Source organism: Miniopterus schreibersii (genome assembly GCF_964146895.1).
Source record: "Miniopterus schreibersii genome assembly, chromosome: 1".
Lineage (NCBI taxonomy): Eukaryota > Metazoa > Chordata > Mammalia > Chiroptera > Miniopteridae > Miniopterus > Miniopterus schreibersii.
The window spans coordinates 119,295,636-119,318,028 of NC_138101.1; the positions used below are offsets into that span (position 1 = coordinate 119,295,636).

The window sequence follows — 22,393 nt, forward strand, 5'->3', positions numbered from 1 at the left end:
AAAACCAGTCTCTAGAAGTTCAAGAAGATTGAAATCAGGTCAAGCATCTTGGATCAAAATGGCATGAAATTAGAAATCAACTACAGTAAAAACACTCAAAAACATTCAAACACATGGAGGCTAAATAGCACGTTATTAAACAATGAATGGGTTACCAATAAGATCAAGAAAGAAATCAAAAACTTCCTGGAAATAAATGAAAATGAACATACAACTACCCCAGTCCGAAGACGGAAGTTTATAGCACTACAGGCTTACCTCAAAAAGCAAGAAAAATTTTTAGTAAACTATCTAACCCTACAACTTAAAGAATTAGAAAGTTCCCCTGTGAAGCCATCAGACCATGGCTTTTGCTTGCTAGGAGTTTTTTTATTACTGTTTCGATTTCATCAGTTGTTATAGGCCTATGCAGGTTTTCTGATTCTTCCTGATTCAGTTTTACATGATCTCACTCATATGTGGAATCTAATAAAAAACAAAATAGACTGAGGAACAAAATAGATCCAGAGATATAGAAGCATGGAACAGACTGATGAATCTCAGTGGGAAGGCAGGGGCGGGGGAGTAGGTGGGGAGAGATTAATCAAAGAACTCACATGCATATATGCATAACCCCTGGACATAGACAATAGTGTGGTTGGGGGGGGGGGACAAATGCAGGGGGGAGGGGTCAATGGGGGGGGAAATGGGGATATCTATAATACTTAAAACAATAAAGATAAATTAAAAATAATTTTAAAATATAAAATATTTTGAAATTAAGAAATTAAATCTAAAAATTGTAAAAATAGAAAATGTTAAAACAAATTTAAATCATTAAAATAAATAAGCTTTATCATTAAAATAAATAAGCGTCATGTTGAGCTTTTTAGAAGAGGTTCCCTGTGAGTGGCGTGTCTGTGCTTTAGTGTTTTTTATTACCTGGAGAAATGTCTTGGCCCATAACCGTGATCTGACTTTCAGGACTGCACTTTCTCCTCCTCCTAGTCGTCCTACTGCACAGGAGATTTGTAAGCACTCAATATTTGTACAATTCTGCAAAAAGCAACAGCAAATTTGGCAAATCAGCATCTTTAAATTGTGGTAGAGAATCAACATTGAAGTCAATTTATATCTTACTTCCTCAGAAGTCATCACCTAATCCTTAAATTATTAATTTAAATGAAAAATAAAACAACCAAGAAAAAAACACCGTTTGGTAGCAATGATGAGTCAACTTCAGTGGTAATATTGAGAAAAATGGAATGTAAGTACAACATAAAATTTAAGCTCTTTTCTAAGGACTTAAAACTATCTTCTTGCAGCAACATCTGAATAGTTCTGTTTCATTTTATCAGAACTCAGGAAGACATTTCTTATAGACATTAAGAGCACCTGACCCTGGACTAAGCAAAGTCCTAAATGGCTTTCAAGGAAGGTCCCTGGGCCCATATTATCTCAAAGACCCAAAGATATTAACCCACTGACAAAACTTGTTCTTTAATATTCTCTTTCTGTCTAAATTACTTCCTGGTTATAAAGCAGGATCTTCTGCGAGTTCTATCCATTAAGCTGTTTTTAAACTAGTTTGTAGGGTTGTTCAACTTCTAATGGGTAATCTTTAATGTATAAAATGCATGTACCTGGAAAATACCTGGACATTCTACTTATGAAATCGTGTTTTCTGATTGGATCCCATTATGGAAATAAATGGACACCTCCCATCCATATTCCCCATTCTCCTGTGTAGGATGATACTTCTTGAATTATACTCACTGATTTGAATTTATCGTGTGGCCTATGCTTTATCTTTTATGTCTCAAGCACTGGGCTCTGGCCTATAGATGCTCAACAATATACATTAGTTTATTGGGTATTGTGTGAAGTAGTTGACTAAGGCATTTCACATTAATGAAATCGATAAAATACAGAGTAGCCTGAGAAACATATTACTATGAAAACCTTTTTTGTGATCCTCAGAATTCTCTAAAAACCAAGCAAGAAGTAATGTATATCTGATAAACTCCAAGGAGGTTAGATTTCTTCATAATATTTCCAAATACAAGTGGCTGGGCTGCTCTTGTTCTACCAGAGTTGGGAACTTTAGGTGTTTGGGTCTTGGTCTCCAGCAGGAGCAAGGATTCTCAAAATCTGCAGTTTATGCCACCTGTGAGCACCTTCATGTTAGCCTATGCTCCATGCTGTGTACAGGCAATCCCACCCTCTGAGGGCAAAGGAGGTGGGGAGTCAGAAGGAGGTAATTCTTGCAAACTCTGTGGAAATGGTGATCCCAGTTCGCTAGCTCTGTTGAAAGATTTTGGAGAAGGTGATGTTTAGAGTAATCTTAAAGGTGAGAGTTTCAGTACAGGATCATGGAGAGATGGCTCTCTTGTAATAATAAGATCAGTGTATATTCAGGAAAGAAGAGAAAGGGTATTTGGGGGTGGGATGGACATATGGCAATGAGGTAGGGAAGACAGAAAGTCCAGGTGGTAAGGAATCTTCCTATTTGTGCTAAGGACTTTAGGTGCTATTCAGAAGGCACTGGGGGGGAGCCTGTGAAGCTTTTTAAGCATGGGCTATGACCATGATTGTATTTTAGGGGCAGATGGTATGTGAAGAAAGAATTAGAGAGAGGAGTGGGAGGTGAGGGGGATGATAAGTGCTTATAAGAGTCCAAGTGAGAAATGATGAGGGTCTGAACTGAGGCAGTGGGAATGGTAAGAGGAAGATGCATTTTAGAGAAGTTTTGGAAGTAGAATAGATTCGTGGTAACTAATTGAAGGATGGAATGAAGGAGAGGGAGCAGTGGAAGGAGCTGTTTGGGGTTGGAGAACTGGGTGGATGGGTGCCAGCATTGCTGAGACTGGAATCTCTAAAGAAGGAACACATTTTGGGGGTCATTGAGACAGACTTTTGGACATGTGAGGACTGGCATGTCTATCAGACATCCAGATGGACATATACAGTGAACCCTCCAAGTCTCTAAAGCAGCAAGATAAGGATAAGATGGTAGGAGGCACCTAGGAATGACTAATGACTGGAGTTACAATCATGCAGAAATTTCCCTGGAAGTGCAAAGTCAATGGGAGAGAAGAGGAGGGGGCTGAGGATGGAAGCCTGAGGTCTGGGAGTATTTAAGGGTGAACTGAAGACAAATCCATGAAAAATTCCAAGGGGCAAGTTAAAAGGTATGAAGAGAACCAGGAGAGAATGTTTTGTTTGTTTGTTTTTAATCTTTACCCAAGGATATGTTTATTGATTTCAAAGAGAGGAAGGGAGAGAGAGAAACATCATCATGAAAGAGAAACCTCAATTGGTTGCCTTCTGTACAGGCCCCTGACCGGGACCGAACCCATGACCTAGGTATGTGCCTTGAGTGGGAATCAAACCCGCAACCTTCTGGTGTATGGGGCGACACTCCAACCAACTGAACCACCTGGCCGGGCAAGAAAATGTTTAGGGGGAAGCCAGGGGAGGTGATGGTTCACAAGTATCAAGTGCTGCCCTGGCCAGTGTGCTTAGCTGGTTGGTCCTAGTCCCACGCAATGAAAGGTCGCCAGTTTGATTCCTGGTCGGGGCACATGCTCGATCCCCAGTGGGGGGCATGCAGGAGGCGGCCAATCAGTGTTTTGCTTTCACATCAATGTTTCTCTCTCTCTCTCCCTCTCCCTTCCTCTCTCTCTAAAAGTCAATAACATTTTTTTAAAAAAAGAGTATGAAGTGCTGAACAGGATTAAGACAGATAAAGTTTCTGTAAACTGAGTAGTTGAAGGAGGAGAAGGAGTGATAGCTGCAAAAGCAGCAGGGGCCCAAGATGAGAAAGGCAAGGACATTCTTAAGTAGAGGATAAGATGTATCTCAGGGTTACAGATACAGATTTTTCCTACGCAAATTGGAAATTATGATCCCAACACAGGATGTTGGCATTTTGCACTTTCAAATTCCTAATCAGAAATGTGATTCAGTAAGTTGTTTTTAACTAAACAAAAACTGTAGGAGGTCTTATTTAGCTTTTGATTTCAGAATAAACTTTGCATAATCACTTTCTATTCAGAATTATTTTGACTCGAGGACATGGGGAGGGTTATGATTTGCAATTTTTGAACCAATAAGACAGAAAGGGAATAAAACATCATTTAACAAATCAGAAGTGGAAATCAAGGATTTCCTTGCCCTCATCTGCAAGTAATATGTTTTTATGATATTCAGAGGTTAGAAATCATCTTGCATTAAATACCTTTAATGAGAAAGAAAGAAAGAAAGAAAGAAAGAAAGAAAGAAAGAAAGAAAGAAAGAAAGAAAGAAAGAAGGAAAAAGATCTGATCCCATAACACAAGAGATATAATTTTCAAAAGAATATTAGTTATTGATCTCTACTGCCTTTATATACTCATGAGACATACGCTGAAGTGGAAGCTGAAACATATAGTTGAATCTTGATTTTCCAAATTGTTGGTCCCCAGAGGTTTAGACATTGGCTCTCTAGAGGGCTTTCCCATTGGTACTGCACATTAGAATTCTATAAATGTCAATGATTTTCTTTTTTTTTTAATTTAAAAATTTTTAATCAGGAATAACTGACATATAACATATTAGTTTCAGATGTACAATATAATGATTTGATATTTGTATATATTGCAAAATAATCACCACAATAAGTCTAGTTAACATCTGTTTCCACACAAAATTACACTTTTTTTTCTTGTGATGAGAACTTTTAAGATTTACTTGCTTAACAACTTTCAAGTATACCATATGGTATTATTAACTAGAGTCACCATGCTATATACATTACATTCTCAGGACTTAAAACATTGTTTTCTATTCTGTTCCTTCTGGAAGCTTTTAAAAAATGATACTATGCAGAATTTTGTTAATTTATTCTAAACTCAATAGAATATTGATTCCCTACTTTTACGTTTTTCAAAACTTTACAGTGTCATAAAAATTTACAGGGACTCTGAATCATATAGTCTGTCAACTGCGATAGCTTTTGCCACCTTATTTCAGGTTCTTCTATTATAGCAAACATTCTTCTCTTGACTTAAGTTTAACTGATTAAGTTAGATGTGCTCATTGTACTCTTCTGACCATTTCCATGTTTTAAACTTTTTATACTGTGAGGATGAAATGAATGTCAGAGCATATTCAAGACATACATTTTAAAAAGCACCCATTCTGACCCCTTTTAAGTGTACAGTTCAGTGACATTAACATTCACATTGGAACAAGTGAGAGAACTGAATAAAAAAATGCTGATTCAGGAATGCTGTCCACAGTTTTACAAAGTGCTGACTCAGCTCAGGCTACATCACCACAGATCTCAGTGCTAAGACTCTGCAGGGTTGTGTGTTTTTTTGGCCCAGGAAATCTAGACACACCATTCTTGGCTCTTCCAGGAGCAGTGGGAGCTGAGATTCAGAGACAGGTGCAACACTCACTCAGGGACCCACTGGAAGGCAGCACTTCAAACTCTCACCAGCACAGTGTCCGAGGCCAGGCTAACAACTGAATCTTTATGTTCTTGAAATACATTAACACTCACATTTTATGTTTTCATCGTTACATCTCCAATGTGGCCTCCATGGCAGGTTTAGAAGAATGAAAATATCACATTGCAAATACTCATTAGTCCTCACAAAGAGTCCCTTTCATTTCTCACAGTACGTACTGACCAAAAATGCTAAGCATAGCTGAGCATTGGAGAATGAACACAGTACTTGACGTTCAAGCCATCTGTATTGGGAGTTCGGCCCAGTCCGATCTCCCCTTGGTCTGTGCACACCGAGGTGACTCACCAGGATTTTTGCCCGGCTCTGTCTGCGGGGCTCCAGCACGGGCGCGTCTCTCTTTCTGACAAGATGAGGGATGGTTGAGTTTCGCAGAAAGGCACTCAGCTCAGGGGTGTCCTCTGGGGGAGGAGCAGGCTAAACAGAAAGCAAGACATATCACGTACAATCACATTAACACTTATTACCTAGCCTCGAACTCTAGGCAATTTTTTCTCACAATTGGGTATGATTCACATTAGAATTCAGACATGTTCTCATTTACCTCTGAGGGGACACTTTATGTAGCAAAGTTGAATTTGGAAATAAAGGAAAATTCTACTTCCATGGAAGTGTTGAGAAACAGCTGAAGATGAGGGAGAGTTGATTAGGAGTGTGTAGAGGGCTGGGGTGGGCTGGGGCGGGAAAATGGATCATTCAAAGATTCTCTCGCTCTAAGGTCACCTGCTAATAGTAATGCTCTAGAAGCTGAACAGGAGGAGAGTAGTGAAGGTTTGGAGAGGCCAACGTAGAGAATGAGAGGGAGAGGTCATCAGAATAGCAGGGAGGACTTCTCTGGAAGCCAAGTGAGCACTTCCTCCCATCAGTCTGTGGCGGTGCCTTCAGGCTAAAAGGCAGAGAAGCCTAAAGTGGAACTGTGTACGACAGAGATTTTCAGGGCAGGGACTTGGAAAGGTGGAGGTGAAGGAAGGTGAAGGAAGGGACTTTGTAAAAGAGCGTTTCAACTAGCTCATCATGAAGTCCAGAAGGTCTTGAGAGTGGAGTGGGTTAATTGACTCAGAAAAAGTTTTCATCAAGGAAGTGAGAAAATAATAAAAACAGGAGAATGAATTGGAGGCTTGGATGTTAAATTAAATATTTGAGACTTAGAAGTGAGGGGAGGGTCAGCCCCGTGGACACTGGAATGCTCCGGGATAACGGTAGGGTCTAGCACTGTGAGGAGTGTAAGGTATGAGTGTGGCTCAAGGATATTCCATGACGGAGATTTTATAGAAAAACCTTTATATCCTAAGATTAAAATTTGAGCGTAGCTAGAAAATTCTGAAAATCTCTAAGATTCTGTTGTATACTTTCTATCATATACTGTGTGTGTGTGCATTTGCGTGTGTGTGGCTTTTGCTTTGAGATTTATCATGTGTAATTTCTTTTCTTTCTTTTTTTATAGGCCTTTGGGAAATCTGTAGAGTTAACTCTGTAGGTAACCAAACTACAGAGAAGAGGTGCTGGAAGGCACTACAGAGTGTTTCTTTTTCCCCAAGTTACAGCCTAGTAGTAGTAGTAAAATAATAGTCCAAAAAGAAGAAAGCTCTTCAACTTCCTGTGTGGTTTCACTGGATACAACAGCTTGTGTACAAAGAACACATCCTACTGTGGTGGGCCCAGTATATCATCACCAAATATTTATAAGTGGTCTTTCAGTAAAACATAGGACTTACCCTGAGCTACAAACTGAATCTATCACACGGTGGAAGTTGATAAAACACGTTTCTTTTCGTCAGCAACGTTATTTTACAGATAGAGGAATGCCTCTCTTCAACCCTATAGTCAGAAAGCCTTGCCAACCAGTTTTCTCAAATGATATTCCAGAAATTATTTCAAAATACAAAAACAAAACAAAACAAAAAAAAAAACCCAAAACAAAAAGAAACCAAGGAGTTATCCAGGGAATGTAAACAACAGTTAAAGCCTATTTTTCAGATGAACTTTTGGAGCTTGTTTCACAATTGAGTGAGAACCCACAGGTCGTGTTTTTCCTTAATCTGAACTCAGAGGTGAGGGAGGCTGACCTCTCAGCACCCATGTTAGGCAGACATTCAGTTCCAAGTAACATTTGCTAAGTGCTATGAGAAGCTGGTGGTAACTACTAAAGTATCTCCTTCGGAACAAATATGAAAATTGCTCCTTTCTGCAATAAGGAAACAATTGTTGGTAAATATGGTTCTTCCCCCAGCTGCTACTCAGATTTTGACCCCAACAGGAGTTTCCTATTTTCATTACTCTTCACCAAACTCTGCACTCTGGTATGGGTTTAAATTTATGGAGTAAAGGAATACTGTGTAGCTGGTATGTTGCAATACATTTGGAAAACAGCTTTTGAAGAAGAGAGATGGATGAAACGAGATTAAGGGCTCTGGGAACCCAAACCCGTGCAATGGGTACTGTCTTCCTCTTGTTTGTGATTTGTTTTTGGACTTTAGTCAGCAAGAGATGGTGGGCTTCTCTCGTGTAACTCTTTGCCTAAAATTATTTAATAGAAGTAGAGACAAGCCCAGGCTTCCACGTAATTTTCTTTAAGACATAAATGTTAAGAATTTGTTGGGTAGAAAGAAACCCACATACTTTTAACATCCTGAAAAGTTCATGCAAAGCATAACTAAAAGAATCAATTCATTCCATTGGTGATTTTGAAGCTTTTCTTAGTTGTTGGGCATGTGTTTTACATTTCAAAATATACATGAAAACCTGAAAACCGTCTTAGAGAGTAGATAAGGCAAAGAGAAATTGACCCTGGAGAGAATATTCTCTTCAGTGGCTAAAAATTGGACCTATAGCTATTATTAAAAATTAAAGGGTGAATTAAATGAGGGAGGGAGAGAGAGAGGCGTGAGCCAGTTGGGAGCTGTTGTTCTAGGAAGTAATGAGCGTCCCTGCATTCCGAATTATTAAGCACTAAGTAAATGCAGGCAGTTACAAAGGAAGAAAATTCTCTTAAGGATAAGACAAAACTATGCCAATTTGCCAAGCCAAGCCACTGTCTGTGGGCTCGGCGATTTAACAAATAAAAAACTATTTGCAGGGCTATAATCTTTGACGAACAGTTTCTGCGTTTCTGCTTTCCATGTTTGTACTCTGGCTGTAATTTGGATTTCCTGTGGGAATAGTCTTGTTCAAGAGACCAGTTCCCAGTCATGACCTCCTGCTTCTCATGGCTCCAAAGACGGTTCTTTATACGATGCTGGCTTTCTGTCCTGTGGCGGTGTCTTAGCCTAGTCTCCGTCAGACTATTCCTGGCTCGGGATTCTCCTTCCTTGAACTTAAGCCCAGAATGTTGTACTGTGTGCTCTTAATTCAGGTTGAATGTAAGCATCTCATTTGTCTCCCTCTCCTGGGTACAGTTTTACACTCTGCAGCCCTTTCTCCTAGCACCTCACACTTGGCCATTCACTATGAAATCCTGCCAATTTAAAACATCCATAATTCTTTATGCAACTTGGGTTCCTTAATAGTGTTTACTTTTTCAACTTCATCTTATCTAGAAATCATAGCCTGTTTGAAGGACACTCCAAACCTCATGATAGATTCCATCAAAATAAGAAAATTGGTAGTTTGAGATCATTTGACTGCCTTAAGAATAGTTGAGAAATACTTTTCTCAACTCTAAAATTTGATTCCAAGCTGGATCTGGGATGAATTAGATTTAATAGATTAGTCTGAATGCTGCAGAGAGCTGAATGTTTCAAAATGTTTTAGGTGGTAGAATGTGGAGAAATTGCCACATTAAAGTCCTCTCCCTGTGACCTGGACCATGACCTGGAGGCAGAACCTTCAGGCCATCTGCTTAAGCACCTAAGTTTATAGAAGACAGAGGGACTTGATGATGTGAAACCATCCTGGGAGGAACAGGCAATCCAAGACAGGAAACTTTTCACTGGAGGCAAACATGAAAGTAGCAGCGAATGTGCCCAAGCACTGCCACACCCTCACGCTCACTTGGGCTGGGCAGTCCACCTAGCTTTCCCTGAACCCCGCCATCTACCCATGCTTCCACTGACCCTCATCCTCAGGTATTTGCACTGTGTCAACAAAGCAGGCTAAGTGAATCTCCATGAAGCCTGATAGGAGGCAAATATTTAAATGAAAAACTCACCAGCTTCTAGTAGCATCTGATTGTGTCCTTGCTGACCACCCCCCAACACTAACTTAGTCGCCGATGAGAGCATTTGGGCAGCAAGGGAGGTGTATATGGGTGAGATCTTTTGCCCACTGTCTCCTAAAACAGCCACAGGTTACAGAATGATCGTGGTGGTGGTTTTCAAAGGCAGGCAGTGTTTGCGCTTCAAACCTTGTGGACATTAGGGCAGTTTGCTGGGATAACCAAACTGTGCCAGCTGCTGCTGTGAAAACTGAACCCTGTTCAGGCCTCTTGGACTTTAAGGCTTATGTGAGCAGAGTCACATTTGGAATATACATTGAGTTTATAGATGGGTTGTATTTCAGAAGGCTTTAACCTAGATGTTTGGCACTTCGCATGCATTTCTCTTTAGAAAGGATGTTTTAAATGGTGGTCCAGTTTTCAGGCCAGCCCACAAACAAATCTACTTTCTGCACAATGTGGCTTTGGTGCATAAAACTATGTATTTGCAATAAAAATAAAGCTGGGACAGTTGCTGCATGAATAATTTAAAAAACAGAAACAAATCATTGTGTTAAGTATGTTGTATTAAATGCTGATACATTTAATTAGAGGGAAATGTGGAGATTCTGCAAAGGCTATCGGGGATTTCAAAGGTCTTTAGAGTTGGTGGCACTGGTTCCTTAGAGTGGGTGGCCTAGAAACTATTTCTGAGGAAATTTGATGTTTTCTTCTTCTTTCTTTTTTTTTTTAATCCTCACCTAAGGATATTTTTTCATTGCTTTTCAGAGAGAGTGGAAGGGAGAGAGAGAGAGAAAAAGAAACAAAAAACTTCAATGTGAGAGAGACACATCCATTGATTGGTTGCCTTCCGCACATGCCCCAACCGTGACCAGGGATCGAGCCTGTGACCGAGGTACGTGCCCTTGGCCAGAATCAAACAACCTGGGACCCTTCAGTCCGGGGGCCAACACTTAACTGCTGAGCGAAACAAGCTAGGGCAGTTTCTCTCTCTCTCTCTCTCTCTCTCTTTCTTTCTTTCTTTCTTTCTTTCTTTCTTTCTTTCTTTCTTTCTTTCTTTCTTTCTTTCTTTCTTTCTTTCTTTCTAATATATCTTTATTGATTTCAGAGAGAGGAAGGAAGAGGAAAAGAGAGAAAAACATCAATGGTGAGAATGTCATTGATTGGCTGCCTCCTGCACGCCCCCTGCTGGGGATTGAGCCCACAACCCGGGCATGTGCCCTGACCGGGAATCGAACCCCGATCTCCTGGATCCTAGGTCCACGTTCAACTGCTGAGCCACGCCCGGCCAGTTTCTTTCTCATAAATAAAATTTCCCTAGGAATTTGTCAGAGTTGGAAAGAGGCAGTGAAGAAGGCAGCTACTTTCAGTGGTCAGTGGTCAAAAATGAGAATATATACAGGAAGGAAAAGTTAACTAAAAAAATGTATGTGAACAAGAGAGAAAGGGATTTTGCTCAAAGGAAATTAACTGAATGGTTGAAGAGAAGACATGGTTGGGGACTCTGAAAACCCCCCAGAGGAAGCTTTAGAAAGTTGGGGGGGTGGTAGCTCCCCCTCTACGGGTCCACGTTTAGGGTATTTTGGTGGCTAGTCCTGTGGGGACTGGGGCGTGCTCAGAGAGGATTCACAGAAAATGGACTGTTCATAGAGGCAGATGTTTTAAGAGGCACTCACCACTTATCACTCAACTTATAAAGAAACTGTGCAACCAAATGGTAAGAAATTTTACCTTCGTCCACTCAGTGGGTAAGATTTAATACTGGGACTTAGTTCTTGCCTATACAAATATATTTCTGCCTCCCTGTTACTTTTACTACACCTGCCCTCTCTGCACTTCTTCAAGAACCAAGTTTAAAAAATAACTTTAGGTAGTTAAAGATAAAACCATCTATGTTCTAATTTAAAAAAACGAACAGCAGCCTGGCCGGTGTGGCTCAGCGGTTGAGCATTGACCTAGGATCCAGGAAATCAAGGTTCAATTTCCAGTCAGGGCACACGCCCAGGTTGTGGGCTCGATCCCCAGTATGGGGTGTGCAGGAGGCAGCTGATCAATGACTCTCTCATCATTGGTATTTCTCTCTCTCTCCCTCTCCCTTCCTCTCTCTGAAATCAATAAATATATATTTTTTAAAAACCAAACAAAAAAACACAGCAATTAGCTTTAATGTAAGAATCTGAAATTGATATTAAATTTTTAAATTTCCCAGACCTACCTTTCGAACATAACAAGTTATAATAATAATTTGTTCCTTACTAATTTCCAACTCATGTTTAAGACAGAGAATAGACTTTAGCTTTGAGTTATCTAGGAAGAAATAAATTGTGAAGTAAGTTAACAGTGACTTCACCAAGAAATTATTTAATATCTTAAGAGGAAAATAGTCAAGTACTCTTAATTGTTTATAGTTACTAATATAAAATATACTGATTATCAACTTTTAAAATGTAATTATTGATAAAAGCTCTTCTGGACCCTCTGAGTCATGCTTATTGAATACAGGAAGGAGCAGTTAACTAAAAAAGTTCTCAGGTACTCCTGAGAACCTGAAAGTAATAACAGTTCAAGTGTTCCATGAATTCAGAATTTCAAGGATTTAGGAATTGTAATAATTAGTTATTTTAAGGAGCTATTACTTCATATTGTAGTCAAATCTTATATTCACTTTCCATAGATTGAGAAATTTATAAAAGAAACATAATTAAGTTGCTTTTTAAAAATTACTAACCTTGGACAGATTTTAAATCCAAGTCTACAAGTTTTTTTTGTGTTTTTTAAAAAAATATGTCTTTATTGATTTCAGAGAGAGGAAAGGAGAGGGAGAGAGAGATAGAAACATCAATGATGAGAAAGTCATTGATCGGCTGCCTTCTGCACACCACAGACCGAGGATCAAGCCCACAACCCGGGCATGTGCCCTGACCAGGAATCGAACCTCGATCTCCTGGATTCTAGGTCGATGCTCAACCACTGAGCTACGCCCGGCCGGGTCAAGTCTACATGTTAAAGACTAAATGGGTAGCAGGGAATACAGGTGTTTAGTATATACTACCACTCAGTTTGCATGAATCTGTCAAAATTTAGGGCAAGTTATCTATTTGTACTGCTCCAGTCACTGTAAATGATTGTTAATGGCAATGAAGAAAAAATAACTCACAACCAACATGGTGCACATTAAACAAGTTACATAATATATACAAACATATATAAATAGTGTCAGATATAAACTAAACATTACACTCAAAGAGAGTTAGAAACCTTCTGCATAATCATGTGCTGTAAGAATCCATGACTGAAATAGAGTATCTGTGAACTGCAGAACAGCATATGTGAATGTTTTAATTACTTGGATGTTCTAAATTAACGTTTGAAGATGTTAATTTTATAACATAAGCTACTGTCTATGAAGACGTTGAGATGTCAATGAAAAGCAAAGAAAGAGGAAATGGAAAATAAAATTCCAGGGAGAAAGTATTTTAAATAATTCTGTGGAGTACAAGTAGTCTTCTATATTATTTCCCTCCCCATAAAGAGAGATGCATAATGCCCCATAAGTCTTTTAATACTGAACCTCCTTTTAGTCTTTCTCTCTTTGAATGGAAGGCATGTTGGGCTGAAAAAAGAAGCCTTTCATAACAGGCCATGTCCCAGTGCCCCTGATGAGAGTAGAGGGAGACCTGCGACCCAGATGGCTGAGTGTTCATGAGCCTGCCGTCTGCACCGCTTCTCATAGAGACAGTGTCCCTGCAGCCACTAGAGAATGGCCATCCTTAAATGAAGTTCTCTTGTGAGGACAGCAACTGATTAACAAGTGTTTTTTTCTTTTTCCCTTCATTCAAATGAGACATTTCCAAGGGTTTATGCTAATTAATTTCTTTCCTTTCCAGAAGGAACCTAAAGCCAAATTTGGATCTTAATCTGGATGGGACCAGCTCCGTGGATGCTTGAGCTCCGTGGATGCGTGAGCTCCGTGGATGCTTGAGCTCCGTGGATGCGTGAGCTCCATGGATGCTTGAGCTCCATGGATGCGTGAGCTCCATGGATGCTTGAGCTCCGTGGATGCGTGAGCTCCGTGGATGCATGAGCTCCGTGGACGCTTGAGCTCCGTGGATGTGTGAGCTCTGTGGATGCGTGAACTCTGTGGATGCTTGGCTGAACTGTGACCAGCAAACCAGCCCAGTGGCTGTCAGGCAGTGTTTTCAGAGAGGCAGTCTCAGGCCCCCCCTGCACCCTAGACTTCCAGGTGATTCGGATATGCTTAACAGTTTGAGGAGCACTGCTCTGGGCTCCTTTTTATTTTATTTAGTTAGTTAGTTAGTTAATTAGTTAATCCTCATCTGATGATATTTTTTCCACTGATTTTTAGAGAGAGTGGAAGGGAGGAGGGAGAGAGAGTGAGAGAGAGAAACATCAACCTGAGAGAGACACATCGATTGGTTGCCTCCCGAATGTGCCCCAACCAGGACCAGGAATCAAACCTGCAACCCAGCTGTGTGCCCTTGACTGGGAATCGCGCCCACGAGCCCCCAGTGCGCGGGCCAACCACCAAAGGCCCACGGGCCAGGGCCGCTCTGAGCTTCTTTATAAGCTTCGCTAAAGGATAGGGTCCTGAGGATTCCAGTCTGGGGGTTCTCAGGACACAGAGATGGCCTTTGGCAAATTATCTCATTTCAACACTCGCTATTGGCAGCAGCTGGAAAAGCCGTTTTGGCAAAGATCCTCGTGTCTTTTGGCAATATACCAAAAAGACTTTAAAAATAGCATTTTGTACAATTCTCCAAAACATGACATGTCTATTTATGATTTTGGTTTGGTTGTGTTGCTAGTCAAACGATATATTAAAAGTACATACTGAAATAGGCTAAGTAAATAACAAGTCACCATGAACAATAAACTAAGAGATATTCAAGTTTTCTAGAAGTGATATTTTAAGTTATGCCTGGCATTTTAACTACAAAACGAAAAGGCCTGATCAATTTTCATGGAAATAACTTATCATCACTTCACTTTTTTTTTTTTTTTTTAATAAGCCACTGCTTTAGTTTTTTCCTTACCATAAAAAGTAAACAAAGCTGCAGGTTAGACCAGGCTCCTACCTTTATATCCTGTGGGTTGATATCTGGGTTTGTTTGACATCGTAGAGGTCCCAGAGTTTGAATGTGAAAAATATAAAGAAGAAATTCATCCCGGGCAGAAAATGGCCAGCCCACCTCCAGAAGGGTATCACTGATGGTACTTGGTCCAATATTGTGCAGCTACAAGCAAGGAACACATCATGTTATGATGCAACACAGGCAGAAAGGTGAGATCCAACTCCACACACTCTGGACCCATTCTAGAAAGCATGACTTTTGGTTTTACATCATCTGGACTATGACCCAAAATAGGAAATAGAGCCTCTAAAAGCAAGAGGAGCTCTGGAAGTAAGATGTGCTGGTGCTTAGAGAAGATTCTTCCATCTGTGAGGCTCTCAGAGCAGATGTCCTCTGCAAAGACCACATTAACCATGTCTGATCACTGTGATGCTTACCTTAAATTTATATTAATTTAATAGCAGTGCTAAAAATGCAATTTGAATTATATGCTTTCAAAACCCAGTTATTCTTTCTTTACATTGAAATCGCCTCTTTCCTGACTACTGACTTGTCAATTGCAACCATATGTGATGCACTCTCTTTCACCCTCTGGAAACATGGCTATCCATCAAATGCCAAAGAGCAGGCTCACCACAGTTCACTTCAAGTGCGCATTTCAAAGCTGAGCTCCTTCTGTTTTAATCTGCAAATCTCAAGGAGAGAAAGGCCACATCTCATAAAGGGATGAACATTTTAAACAAGAATCCTGTACTCACAGGACACAAAACAGCTTACGAAAACACTCAAGTAAATTTAAATTTATTGTGGTCTTAAAAATTCAAAGTTAGCAGGGACTTTTGTTTTTTGTTTTCACAGTTCTGACAATTGTCATGGTCAATAAAATAATTTATAATTAGTTTTCCTCATTAGGTGGCCCATTTAATTCACGTTATCAAAACACATGGCATCCATTGATAGCAGTATATTTCGAGACATGTAAGAGGCATTCAATTATTGCTTTTGGCACTACTGATTATTACCCTAAGATTTTATGATCCATTTATGCTAAGATTAGAAGCAGGCCTGCCCTGAGGATGACTGAATTTGAATATATTTTCAAACTTTAAAGTTTCACCATTCTTAAGCAGAAACTAGTGCACAGACGGTTTAATAAATTATTTGACAGCTCCGCCCCCCCCCCCCCAGTGAAGTTCTTAATTCAAGTGGCCTTGGGGACTGTGTTATCCTTTTGCTATCGAGAGAGTTTAGGGCAAAGCTTTGATCCAGCTCTGGACAAGGCTTCTGATTCTGAACAGCAGGCTGCACAGATGACAGAGGTGTGTGTGTCGACACTGCACAGGAGTGGCTGCATCTTCCCCATCTATGTAAACAGCTCATCAGTTTTGAAATGGCTTTATTGTTAACTGTAGAGCATGGAGTTTGAGATGAAAGTCATGGTCAGAATTATTAGGTCAGTGGCATGGATTACATAGGAAAGGGACAGAGGCATTAGTCCAAAAGGAACCTCAAAAGGAAAATGGCTTCGAATATCATTTTTACCAAAATTCTATTTCTGGTCCCTTGAAAATGAGCAGGAATAACTACTCTCCACTGAAAGCATTAACTTTATTTTAAAAAATTAAAAAAGAACAACTATTAAGCTCATCATTTACTATATCTTGATTTCTAACTGTAAAAAACTTAAGTGTTTCAGATGATGCATCAACCAAGCTTTTCCCTATTCACTATTTGACCTTTGCAGTGAGAAAAGATGCCAAGCGTTTACTCATGAGCCATTGGCTTGCTTCTGGAAAATATTTTACTAATTAACGGACTACTTCAAATCTCAGAATAAGTTATTCATGTCTAATTGGGCTTATCCACGAATAGTAAAATTATTCTTATCTACCATCCACCCATCATATATGTTATATATGCATTTTTTGGTATAATAGTGAGTAATCCATAACATTTCCTCTGTCTGGTACCTTCTGGTTGGTGACCTTCAATTTAAAAGGTGCACAGGTGCCCAGCCAGGCGTGGCTCAGCGGTTGAGCGTCGACCTGGGATCCAGGCGATCGGGGTTCGATTCCCGGTCAGGGCACATGCCCGGGTTGCGGGCTAGGCAGCCGATCAATGACTCTCTCATCATTGGTGTTTCTATCTCTCTCTCCCTCTCCTTTCCTCTCTGAGATCAATAAAGATATATTTAAAAAAATAAAAAGTGCATAGGTTTTAAGGATATCTGAAAATGTTAAGAATAAGTGAAATAAAGTCTAGGGAGCTAACCATTTTTATGCTTAGGTTTTCCAAACATTAAAAATAGAGGAAATAAAAAACATTTAAAAAAGAAGTACAGTAACAAGATAAAGTGTTTCTCTTCATATAATGGCTCTCATCACTAAACGGCAAGTAACCATATAGTGGTTACTTAACAGGACACCCCCCCACCACCCACTGCAATATGCTCTCAGAAAAGTACACATCTAGGCAGTACATGAAGCTCAGATACTTGTATTGGTGTCTTTCAAAAAGCCATGAAGTGTTTATTAGACAAGAGCATATGAATAACCCCCTAACACAGTTTCAACAGAGACAACAGCTACCTCATAAATATGTTCCACCAGCGGTCCAACGCCCTCCTCTCTGCGGGGCTCCTCTTCCGGCTCCCAGTTGTGAATGGGCAGAACAATCTGCGGAGGGTGGGAGACTCTGAAACACGGAACGTTCCATTAACCGCTGCTCACGGCACAGGTAAAGAGTGCTTCCTAGTGCACAGCACAACAGTACCAGGAAAAGTGGCTCGCAATTTATTTGAATAGATACTGCCTATAAGGAAAACAGTATTGAAAGTGATGCTCAGCAAGATAACTATAGGAATAGTGAAGGGTCTGAAACATCCACCATCGGCTCCTAATTACCGGTCCCTAGGTAGCAGATTGGCTATTTTACAGCATCTCATCTCTTGGCCACCAGGGGGCAAAGCAGAGAGCATTCCCGAGTTGAGACGGATAATTTTTGCATATACACATATAAATATGTACATTTATATATATTAGATCCTGTGTAAGAGCAAGTGTGTGTGTGTGCGTGCATGCGTGAGTGTATATGAGATATATAATTCCTACTTTAAGCCATATCAAGAAACAGGACCTTTTTTTTTTTGTTTTTTGTGAATAAAAATTTAGAATTCTGTGTGGTATGTTAAGTGTCCAGTTGTGAACATTTAACTAGTTTCTAGTTAAATACTTCATAGTAGAAAAATAACCTCTTGTATATTCCTCTTTCTTAGATTTCTTAGACTTTCCATTAATTCAGCCACACCTCTCAAAACGCCAGGCCTGGAGCCAAAACAAAATAAAGTCTGTTCATGTTCTAGAGTTGTTTCATAGATAACTCAAGGGTGAAAGAGAGAGTTAAATGGCGTAATCGTGTAAGTAGGATATTAACTTGAAAACTAAGTATTTTTGCCTGCATCTTACACCTAGAGAGTGAGTACTGGGCAAATGAAATACAGTACATGCCATTATTCTATATTAAAAGCTGATTATAAACTAAATTATTATTTTTACACAATCTCAAAAAAGATAATTTTCAAAAACCCAGCAATGCTTTCTAGTAATTTTCCGCTAAAGATATCTCTAAAGAAATTTCTAGACTTTCAGCTAAAAGTAACTTCAACATCATCTCTTTTGACAATCAGATGTCTTAAATGCCCTTTTAAGGGTATCCTGTAATTAACACAGCCTCCAGCAACTTGGAAAGTTGTCTTTTTTCCTCCCTCTGATAACCCCCTTCTAAAGCAAAAAGTACACTTTATTGGGTTAAATTCTGGTAAATAATGTCTGTGTGTCTCTATTTCCTCATCTGGAAAATTATGATAAACTTTTTGGATTGTACAACACGAACAACTGGAAAACATCTCAAATGCTTTTGGTTGAAGTTAATTTAGCTGCACTGTCATCTAGGTGTGGATAGGAGAAGTACATTTTTAAAACTGAAGACCACAGAAATGTACTAAATCGTAAAGTCCTGCATTCATCCTTAATGTGCAACTATTAAATAAAAAGTGCAGGGCACAGCCTGGCTGGGTGGTTCCTTCAATATTCTCTACCCTTAGAGCGGTCTGTTGTTATGTCACGCGTCCCTTACCTACTTAATTTGATTAAACCCTGTCTAACTAAAACATAGGGAACTTGGTAAAGAAAAGAGTCTAGAACATGACAGGTTTCTTTCATCAGAGGGAAGTCCAGAGAAACTGGACTTCCATTCCCACATGGTCTTGATGGCCTCACCACTCAAAGCTTTACTTTGCTTTTAGCTTCTTAGCTTGGCAACAATAGGGAGTTGATTCCACATGCTTACATCCATTGTGAAGTTCTAAGAAAACTTTTGTTGTTGTTCTTATGATCATCAACCCTAAAAGACTAGTCATAAATTTAGATCTGGGGCTGGTATTATGGAGACACTGTGCTCAAAATCCCTCATTTTACAAATGAAATGAAAACTGATGTCCAGAGAAGTAGGGGGTTAGTTACAGGTGAAGACTAGAGCTCAGGCTTACTCAGTCCCATCCACTCTATTTCCAATATACAGTGCACCACAGGGGCCACTAAGCTCAGCGGTATTAGTAAACACAACTTAAAAAGAAACTTCCCAGCCCATTTCTGCAACAAAATCAAATAAAAATCTATAAAGAAACCCATCACAGGGCATGGCCAAATCATTCAAAAAATATGACTCACAAAATTCACTTATCTACCCTCTGAAAACCTTTCCAAATCTGGGGAAACCATGGCAAAGAATGGCTCTATAAAGATCCCAACTAAATAAGTGAAGTATTGGTCACTGTTTTCAAAGTTATACTTTGTTTTAGAAGGAAAGGAGAAAGAATCATTAGCCTAAGACAAACAGCCAGTGTAGCAATCCAACAGCCCTCACAGAATAGCCCTCACATTCTAAGGTGAAGGATAGGGCGTTACTCCACAAGACCCCCAAGCAATAAGGTTAGGGTGCTCAGTGCTGACACTGGGCATGAGGAAGAGCTCTGAGGGAAGGCAGTGAATTAGGTTTTTGATAAGTTAAAGTCTATATGCTATCAGGAAGTTCAAATTTGATGATGTAGTAGTATGGCCCGAACCCTATTTTCATAACCCTGTTTTCAAGCCCTATTAGTCCAAAATAGCAGAAACTACCATTGATGGACTAATGATGGCTCTGCTTGCTGTAGACAGTATCTGTGCAGAAAATGGTTCTTCATGATTGCAGGCTCTCCTAATACGAAACCCATTCAATCCTGATTATTTTATAAAAAGTAAAATTTTATTATTCTTTGAGATCTCAAAACATGTGGTGCTGCTTCTTGTGAGCAAGTTTACTTCTGACATATCTATGCTGAATGAATCCTTTGAACCAACAGGTGACATGTACGTGTTGCTTAAAGACAGTGTTGACATTACCTAGCTTTGAAACAAATGAAACAATTCTCAGTATTTTTTTCCCATTCAAAGCAATAAATCCATTTGAGTTTATTTTTTAAATTACAAAAACAATGGTAAATTTTTGAAAAGAACTGTTAGAGATAGTGCATGATAACATACACTGGAATAAAGATCATTGGTTGAAAAGAAAATTAGATTTTTCCAAAGACTGAATATAGAAGATTTTCAACACAGTAGCTATTTGTTAAGAATTAAACACTGGAACTGTTTTGCTGAGTATTTGGAGGAAAGATTTTCATTTTGTAAAATGACTAAAAAGAACTTTAACACTACCTTAGAAAAAAATATGTGGTCAACTGTTGAACATCAATCTAGCAATTAAAATAATTGCACCATAAGAAACCCAATTGTTAGAGGGAAATTTCCAGCACAAAATGCTTATGCAAGAAAAGAAGGCAAGTCTCTGATCAATGATCTAATTTCTGCATAGAAGAAAGAGAGAGAGAGAAAAAGAAAAACCAACCCAAAGTGAGCAGAAGGGAGGAAATAATAACAATAAAAGCAGAAACCAATGGAATAGAAAACAAAAACAAAAGCAAAATAATAATAATAATAATATTTTTTAAAGGAATGAAAATCAATGAACAAAAAAAAAATGGTACTTTGGAAAGATCACTCAACTCTAGCTAGACTAATGGGGGTGGGGAAGAAGGTAGAAGATACAAATTGCTGCCCTGGCCGGTGTGGCTCAGTGGTTAGAGCGTTGGCCTAGGCACTGAAGGATCACAGGTTCAACTCTAGGTCAAGGGCATGTGCCTGGGTTGTGGGCTCGCCCCCTACCCTGGTAGGGGCACTTGAAGGACACAACCAGTTGATGTGGCCCTCTCACATGGATGTTTTTCTCTCTCTCTCCCTCTCTCTTCCTCCTTCCTTCCTTTCCTCCCACTCTCTCTGAAAAAACAATGGAAAAAATATTTTCAAATGAGGATTAATGAATAAAAAGAAAAAAGATACAAATTGCCAATATTGGGAATGATGAGGGGACATAATTTGAAGTTCTACAGACAGTAAAAGGAAAATGAAAGAATATTATGAACTTCATGCCAAAACATGTAACAACTTAGATGAAATAGACAAATTCATCGAAAGACTAACAAAACTCACTCAAGTAGAAACACAGAATATAAATAGCTTTAAGTCCAAGAATGAAAGTGAATTGTTAAAACCCTTCCTACAGAAACTAAAAGCCAAAAACAAACAAAAACAACCCCAAAATACTCCAGTCTCAGATGGCTTCACTGGTGAATTTTATCAAATATTTAAGAAAGAAATAATACCAATTCTACAAAGACTCTTTTAAAAAATAGAACAGATGGAAAAATAATTCCAACTTATTTTATATAAAGCTGGCATCTCCCTGATACCCAAATCAGAAAAAGATATTGTAAGAAAAGTAAACTACAGATCTGTATTTCTCATGAACATATATGCCAAACTCACTAACAAAATTTTAAGTTGAGTCCCACAATATATAAAGAGAATACTCATCATGACTAAGTGTGCTTCTTCCCAGAAAGTTTGGTTTAAAATTCACCACACACACACACACACACACACACACACACACACAGTGTAAAATATGATGTCAGAAACATAAATGTGGGGGAGTTAGTCAAAACTGTAGTATTTTTAGAATGTGTTTGAGCTTAAGTGACTATCAACTTATAATGGACGGCTACAAGCTTTGCTTGTATATGAATCCCATAGTAACAAGAAACCAAAAACCTATAATGGATACACAAAAAATAAAGAGATATAAATCCAAACATATCACTAAAGAAAGTCATCAATGCACAGAAGAGAGCAAGAGAAGAAAGGAACAGACAAGAACTACAAAAAACAACCAGAAAACAATGAATAAAATGGCAATAAGTACATATCTATCAACAATTACTTTAAATGTAAATGGACTAAATGAACCAATCAAAAGAATAGGGCGGCTGAATCAATAAAGTAGAAAAAAAGACCCGAGGTTATGCAGCCTACAAGAGACTCTCTTCAGACAGAAATACACACACAATCTGAAGGTGAAGGGATGGAAAAAGATATTTCATGCAAATGGAAACAAAGAAGAAGCTGGGTTAGCAATACTTGTATCAGACAAAATAGACTTTAAAACAAAGGCTATAACAAGAGACAAAGAAGGACATCACATAATGATAAAGGGTTCAA

At 39.1% G+C, this 22,393-nt stretch overlaps 1 protein-coding gene across 1 annotated transcript in view; it reads right to left on the bottom strand.

The window, feature by feature from the left end:
* ITGA8 (integrin subunit alpha 8) overlaps nucleotides 1-22,393 on the bottom strand; it is a 171,239-nt gene that overhangs the window by 24,076 nt on the left and 124,770 nt on the right. Inside the window, exons 24-27 of the mRNA XM_081117581.1 lie at nucleotides 17,327-17,432; nucleotides 14,742-14,900; nucleotides 5,781-5,909; nucleotides 922-1,035 (exon numbers count right to left, since the gene is read on the bottom strand). Coding sequence (XP_080973707.1) covers nucleotides 922-1,035; nucleotides 5,781-5,909; nucleotides 14,742-14,900; nucleotides 17,327-17,432 — 508 coding nt within the window. The remainder of the gene's footprint in view (nucleotides 1-921; nucleotides 1,036-5,780; nucleotides 5,910-14,741; nucleotides 14,901-17,326; nucleotides 17,433-22,393) is intronic.